This window comes from Trichechus manatus, unplaced genomic scaffold, assembly GCF_000243295.1.
Source record: "Trichechus manatus latirostris isolate Lorelei unplaced genomic scaffold, TriManLat1.0 scaffold00016, whole genome shotgun sequence".
Lineage (NCBI taxonomy): Eukaryota > Metazoa > Chordata > Mammalia > Sirenia > Trichechidae > Trichechus > Trichechus manatus.
Window position 1 is genome coordinate 26014868 of NW_004443952.1, and position 7104 is coordinate 26021971.

Here is a 7104-nt window from a genome sequence, read left to right on the forward strand (position 1 = left end):
GCTTCAACAGAGTCTGAGAGTTTTTACTCTATAGCAAAACTAATAGTGATAGAGAAATCCATTTGGAATTGGGGAGGGGGTTGGGGAGAGAGAGACACCCACACATAGATATTGATTGAGCAGATGCACAGAGAAAAGCACATGGCCTTGGGGAGAAACAAAGAGTGCAAGTAGTTGCCTTAGCTTCTGTTGGTTTGCAAGTTCTCAATTCCAGTTTCCATGAGGCCTGGCTATACAGCAGCCTACTCAGTTCTTTCCTTCAATACCTATGAAATCTACTCATCTTTAAGATATCCTCTCCACCTCTCACTCTTGGCCCTGGTCCTCTATTTAGTCCAGACAATTGTTTCTTGTAATGCAAACAGCTCCCACTAGAATACTTGTTTAATAATAATTATTGCTGTTATTATTATTGGTAGTTTATTTGGTGTTAGCAACTACTGTGCTTTTAAATTAATCCTTACAGTATTACCATTCACATTTCATAGATGAGGGAAAAAGTTACACTAATTTCCCCAAGGTTGTACAGCTAGTAAGTGATGGAACCAGGATCCAGTGTATACTGTCTTAACGATGATGCCAGTATGCATTTGAGGCTAAAAATTGCCTCTGAATTCAGCTTTGGCTGATTCTTTTACTTTTCAGGATAATGGTGTTCTTATTTTTCTACTTGTTTCTATATGGTGTATAATTGCAGTTTTTTTCCTTTGCCCCAAGAGTTATTTAAGAGGGTATTTTAAAAATGTCAACAGTGTTTTTTTGGTTCCTAATTTTTATTTATATATTTTTTGTGCTTATGTGAGAAAATACGGCCTGTTGCTTTCTGCTTGTTGGAATTTTTTTTTTTTATTTGTGGCCAATTATTTGGTCCATTGTGGCATTTATTTTATTCTGCCTTTTGCTGTACCCTTGTCTCTTCTTTAAAATTGTAAAATATTTGAGGTCAGGGATTATGCATTATTCATCTGTTCACCTCTGTATCGACTATAAGGTAATTGCATAGCAGAGATATTTAAGCAAAGTAGACTGGATAAATGAATATTGATCCTTGTGGATTTGAAGACTGTTGAAAAGGAGCCCTGGTACATCTAGCTCAATTGGCATAACAGTTGATAAAGAAAATGTTCTACATCCTACTTTGGTGAGTAGTATCTAGGGTCTTAAAAGCTTGTGAGCGGCCATCTAAGATACTTCACTGGTCCCACCCTGTCTGGACCAAGGAAGAATGAAGAAAACCAAAGACACAAGGGAAAGATTAGTCCAAAGGACTAATGGACCACAACTACCACAGCCTCCACTAGACTGAGTCCAGCACAACTAGATGGTGCCTAGATACCTCCACCGACTGCTCTGACAGAGATCAAAATAGAGGGTCCTGGAGAGAGCTGGAGAAAAATGTAGAACAAAATTCTAACTAACAAAAAAAGACTAGACTTACTGGTCTGACAGAGACTGGAGAAACCCAGAAAGTATGGCCCCCGGGCACCATTTTAACTCAGTAGTAAAGTCACTCCTGAAGTTCACCCTTCAGCCAAAGATTAGACAGGCCCATAAAACAAAATGAGACTAAACAGGCATACCAGCTCCGGGGCAAGGATGAGGGCAAGGATGAGAAGGCAGGAGAGGACAGGAAAGCCGGTAACCGGGAACCCAAGGTCAAGAAGGGGAGAGTGTTGACATGTTGTGGGGATGGCAAAAATGTCACAAAAACAATATGTGTATTAATCGTTTAATGAGAAACTAATTTGCTCTGTAAACCTTCATCTAAAGTACAATTAAAGAGAAAAAGGAGCCCTTGGCGCAGTGGTTAAGCTCCTAACTGAAAGATTGGTCATTCAAATCCACCTGTTTCCTAACTGGTATTACAACTGCTACCCTGATTCTAATTGCATGATCTTTTTTGCAGTGGTTCGAATCTCTGAGGTTGAGAAGACCTGGTGATGTGCTCTCGTAAAGATTACAGCCTAGGAAACCCTATGGGGGAAGTTCTGCTGTCATAGTGGGTTGTTATGAGTCAGAACTGACTCGATGGCACCCAGCAACAACATACATGTAAAAAAGGCCAAAATAGAGACTACACCATTTTCTTTGCTTTGATGCCTCCACTATGCTCAGAGCAGTGATATCCAGACCGTGGCCTATATTTAGGAAAACTTATAGTTGAATAAGGCACATTTGGAGTTGCATCCTAGCAGGAAAAATCCATGTTTTAAAGACCTTTAGAAACAATATGAAACTTAAAATATAGCTGCATTTGGAAATGACTCTGAAAGCATGTCAAATTTACTTTATTAAAAAAATTTATTATTATTTTTAGCCCATATAACATTTTCATTGGTTAGCAGAGAAGGGAGTTAGAACTAGAAGAATCTTAATAACCATCTAGTCCATCTTTCATTTTATAAATGTGGAAACTGAAGCTCAAAAAGAAAAGACTTTAAGTCATTTGTCCAAGCTTGTTAGTCCATGCTGTAGTCAGGACTAGACTATATGGCCAGTTTTTTAAAGTTCTCTGTGAACTCTCGAAAGGAATGGTGTATAGCTAATAAATGATCCTTATTCATATTCTGGTATTCTTTTTTATATTTTGACTTACTGAGCTATTGAAAATAAAATTAAAGTCTACTAATACCACTGTTTCTGATAACTTCTACTTGGATTTCTCCCATTTCCACCCCACTCCTTTGGACCTCAAATGCACAGATTTGGGTTATTATAATCCTTGGTTTATGATACATTCTCATCATTGGTCCATGAATGGGCTGCTTTGTTTATTATAATGTGTAATAATAAGCACTTATGAAACCATCATCCCAAACAAAAACTGAAACCTTGATAATAACATACATCTAACTTATGGTTCCCTCCCTTCCCATCCATTTCATCTTATTCCATCCAAGGTAAGCATCTGAAACCTGTATTAATCATTCCTTTGCTTCCCTTTTTATATAGTTTTATTAGTCCCATGACTTTCTCTTTTTACTCATCTTTATGAGGGTATAAATACTTGTCCAATGTTGAGGGTATAAACGCTTGTCCAATGTTGACTCGTAATCAAGTGATTGATCTGAGATCCATATGAAATTTTACAGCAATTCCTGGTCAGGATCAAAGGCAGAACAACAGAAGGTTGTAGACTGCCATTTTGGAGGCCCAGTAGGCTGTGTGGGTTGGCAGGGTGCTATCATGGCATTCCTAACTGGACCTTCATCTTGATGTAGATGGATGTAATCCTCAGACATTTTGCTCTGCTGCCACATCCAACACTGGCCACTCACTGGGTGTGGCAGCTCCCATTGGGAGCAAGTTGTGGTTGGGTTATCGTGATTATTGTCCCTTGGAAGGAGGCACAGAGGCAATGATCATGGGCCCCTCAGCTAGCTCTGTCACCCTTTTCCCGGGTAAGAACACCCTTCTGACCTTGTGGAATTTAGAATAGAAACGTTATTTACACAGATGGAAACAATAATAGTAGCAGGGCATTCCCACCAATAAGAGTGGACTGTTTCTTCACAAACCATAAATCTAAAACTAATCCTAACCTGTTTACTAACTTGTATTATAACTCATACCCTGATTCTACCTGCTTGATCTTTTCTGCAGAATTTCTTATAGACCCTACATCCTAATCTATATCCTGACTTCAAATTCTAACCTTTCCATTGTAGTTGAAACTTCACTGACTCTTTCCCCTGAACCTCCGACTTGTTACCACCCTCAATTCTTTTCCTTTCTCCCATTCCCACCAAATTCCAACCAAACACTAGGAATTGCTTTTTGGTTAGCACTTATCACAAGCTAGACACTAGGCTAATTGCTGTTTATACATCATCCCATCTATCTTATCCTACTCTATGAGTAGTAACATTAGTTTCCCTATTTTACAGATGAGAAAACTGAGGTTTGGTGAAATAAATCTGGCCAAGGCCCATATCTCTAGTGAAGCTAGGATTTGATTTTTTTTTTTAAATTTTTTTAGTTATGATGCCTTTCGCTCTAAGAAAAGGAAAACCTGAAGTGGTCTTAACAATAATGAAGTTAAGGTCCGCTCAAGGCAATAAACTATTATGAGCTTATGACTGACTGACCTCATGCCTGTGCCCTCCCTTACACTACCATTTTGGCTTCATAGTCTTTATAGTTACAAAACACATTTGCATACATTTTTTAATCTATGTACCTGTCAGTCATCACTCAGTGATCCCCTCCTCTCTCATCTCTCTTAGCCCTGCCTCCTTCCTCTGGCTCTGCCCCACAGCCCTGGATGCAGTACACATAGCCCCAGTGCATGTGTACAATAGTAGCAGGGTGAGTTTGATGCGTTTGATAAATAAGGCAGTGGGGTTCAGAGATATTAAATGACTTGCCCAAAGTCATGTGGAACTTAGCTTTTCTGACTCCTACAGCGTGAACATTTTGCCACACTGTAGAATGTACCTAGCAAAGCTCGGCATATCTGTTGAATGGATGATTCAGATTATTGTAGGTATTCAATAAATAATTCTTGTTAAATTGTATTATGGAAAATAAACTTAACGTCACTGCTAGAGGTCTCTAGGTTCCTTTTTTTCCTATCACTTGTCCTCCATCTCCTCCTTTCTGGGCTCTGGCCAGTCCTCTCAGAGACCCTCTTCCCAGGAACTCCATCATCCTTGACCAAGACTCACAAAGATCAGACTCCAAGTGTCCTCAGGTGAGGTGCGCAGGCAGGGGCTTAAGAAGGAAGTCTCCAGAAGGAAGTCGTTTGAGAGAGATACAGCTGAATGGACGGACCTAACAGTTTTTGCTCTCCCATCTCACACCTTAGGACTTCCTTAGGTCCTGAAGTGGGGAGGCTGTAGTCCTCAGCCTTTTGGGACTGAGTTTGTCCTGGGGTAGACAGACCAGCAAGCCTCTGCTCTCCAGTTCTGCTAGTTGGGGCTAGTGCCCCCTCCCCTACCTCCCTCCTTAGCCCCGCCTCCTTCCTCTGGCTCTGCCCTACAGCCCTGGACACAGTACACACAGCCCAGAGCCTTGGCTCAAAGGGAAACAAAAGGAACTGCCTGGGTTCCCAGGGCTATGGCCAGCACCTTCATACCGGGACTGAACTCTCAGAACCGTCATTATATCCCGGGGTAAGACTTCTACCCAGAGCACTCCCTGCTTATTCCGGGGAATAAGGGTATAAGGATATAGGAGTTGTACTGCCTAAACCTTGGGGGTCAAGTGGACATACTGGTTTGGGAGGTCCAGGGCTGGAGTATTTATGGTGTTGGATGAAAAATAGCAAGGGAATAGTGATAGCTGGGCCAGCCAGGAAGCTTTGTGTTGTCTTCTCTATGGTAACAGGGTAACAACATAGAGGAAGGATTGAAGGCCCAGGCAGAGAACTTAGAAATGCCTGCTCCAAATACGCACACATCTGAGTCCAGGAAAGCAGAGATCTCTGCTTCTGTCTCTGGTGATGGTGGGGAAAGGGGGGCTCTGGGGATGAGTGGTTGAGTACTGTGCTACAGGTACACTGGACACTGCCCACTACTTCGGTTTAGCATGGGCCAGACCTACGGCCAGGTGACTGGTCAGCTACTTCGAGGCCCTCCTGGTTTAGCCTGGCCACCCACCCACCACACACTTCTGCCTCCCATTCGGCCTCCAAGACCGCCTGAGGTTCCCAGGGGGAGCCTACCTCTCAGGTGTGGGCATGAAAGGCTCAGCATGATCCCTGGATACACAGGTATGTACACAGGCATGAACAGGTGCCGCCATCCCAGAACAGATGTCCTAAATACTAATACGAATCTTCCATGCCCCCTGCTCACCCAGGTTTTGTGCCTCGGGCACAGTTCATCTTTGCCAAGAACAGCAGCCAGGTCTGGGCTGAGGCTCTGAATGATTTTACTCCATGGCATGGGGGGCAACAGAGTCAAGAACTACCAAAGGAGGCCCAGGGAGGAACAGACGCAGAGAAAGACCAAGAGCCAAAGCCAGAGCTAGAGCTGGAGGCAAAGAAGGAGCCAGAGCTAGAGCAGGAGGCAGAACAAGTGAGACCAAGAAGGCTGATGGGGAGTGGGGGTTGCTAGGAGTGGGGGGGCTTTGCCTTTTGTGTTCAGTCCTGGGGGTGGCCATGAGTACTGGAGTACAGGGGATATGGCCTTGCCTGCCAGCTACATCTCCCTGGGAGTTTGTGTTTGATAGCCCTATTTTTCTTCTATCAACTTTCCCTCCCAAGGCTTCTCCCTATTCCATGGATGATAGAGACCCTCGAAAGTTCTTCATGTCAGGTGAGAGGAGGTGGGTAAAGACTAAAGGCATGGGAAAGTCCCCCAGAATGTCTTGACTCAACATCCCCATCCCCCAGGCTTCACTGGTTATGTGCCCCGTGCCCGCTTCCTCTTTGGCTCCAGCTTTCCTGTGCTCACCAACCAGGCACTGCAGGAATTTGGGCAGAAGTACTCAAGGGGCAGAGGTCAGAAGGATCCCAAACATCTCCCCCCACTTTCCAGGACCTACCCTCAGAATCTATGCCTTTTACCTAACTATGGGGGCTATGTGCCAGGTGAGGATAGCCCCTGAGGGAGGCAGCTTTGGGGACTGGGTGTTTGTGTGTGGGTGGTGGTGGTCTGGAATATAATAGATGTGGTTCATCATCAGGCAGAAAAGGAAACTGAGGTGGCTTAAGGTCAGGAGTTAGGGCCATATTTTGGAGGGTAGCTTGGAGGGTCTAGGCAACTGGCTGAGAAATAAATGGCTTTTCCATGCCACTGGCTATACGTGACTGATTCTTTTGGCCACACAGGGTACAAATTCCAGTTTGGCCACACATATGGGCATCTCACTCATGATGCGCTGGGCCTCAGCACCTTCCAGAAGCAGCTCCTGGTGTAGGTACCTGGACTTCAAGTTCTCCCTTTCCTTTGCATTCTATCCTAGCCGTCCTTTTTGGAGGAAGAGAGGTGGGGGGGCGGGGCACAAAGAGAAACTGGTTTGGAGGCCGAGCACCTTTTTTATTAATAGGTGTAATAAATAAATAAATAAATACATAAACAGAAGCCTGGGTTCCTCCTCCCTCTTCTGATGACCAGGGCACTGGCCACAGCCTTTTTACAGCTGGGGGGCTTAGGGATC

General features: G+C 43.8%; 1 protein-coding gene across 1 annotated transcript; it reads left to right on the forward strand.

Moving 5' to 3' along the window:
• Nucleotides 1-4987: 4987 nt before the first annotated feature.
• CIMIP2B (ciliary microtubule inner protein 2B) lies at nt 4988-7027 on the forward strand. Its single transcript, XM_004372295.2, has 6 exons — nt 4988-5114; nt 5496-5713; nt 5803-6020; nt 6209-6260; nt 6338-6535; nt 6776-7027. The coding sequence occupies exons 1-6, from the start codon at nt 5059-5061 to the stop codon at nt 6862-6864; spliced, it is 831 nt and encodes a 276-aa protein (XP_004372352.1). The 5' UTR covers nt 4988-5058; the 3' UTR covers nt 6865-7027.
• Nucleotides 7028-7104: the final 77 nt, after the last annotated feature.

Excerpts from the sequence above, each read along its gene's own strand:
- CIMIP2B (XM_004372295.2), top strand. The coding sequence starts at position 5,059 with ATGGCCAGCACCTTCATACCGGGACTGAACTCTCAGAACCGTCATTAT. Across the intron at positions 6,261-6,337 it reads TCGAAAGTTCTTCATGTCAG|GCTTCACTGGTTATGTGCCC; the intron begins GTGAGAGGAGGT and ends CCCATCCCCCAG. Across the intron at positions 6,536-6,775 it reads CTATGGGGGCTATGTGCCAG|GGTACAAATTCCAGTTTGGC; the intron begins GTGAGGATAGCC and ends TTGGCCACACAG.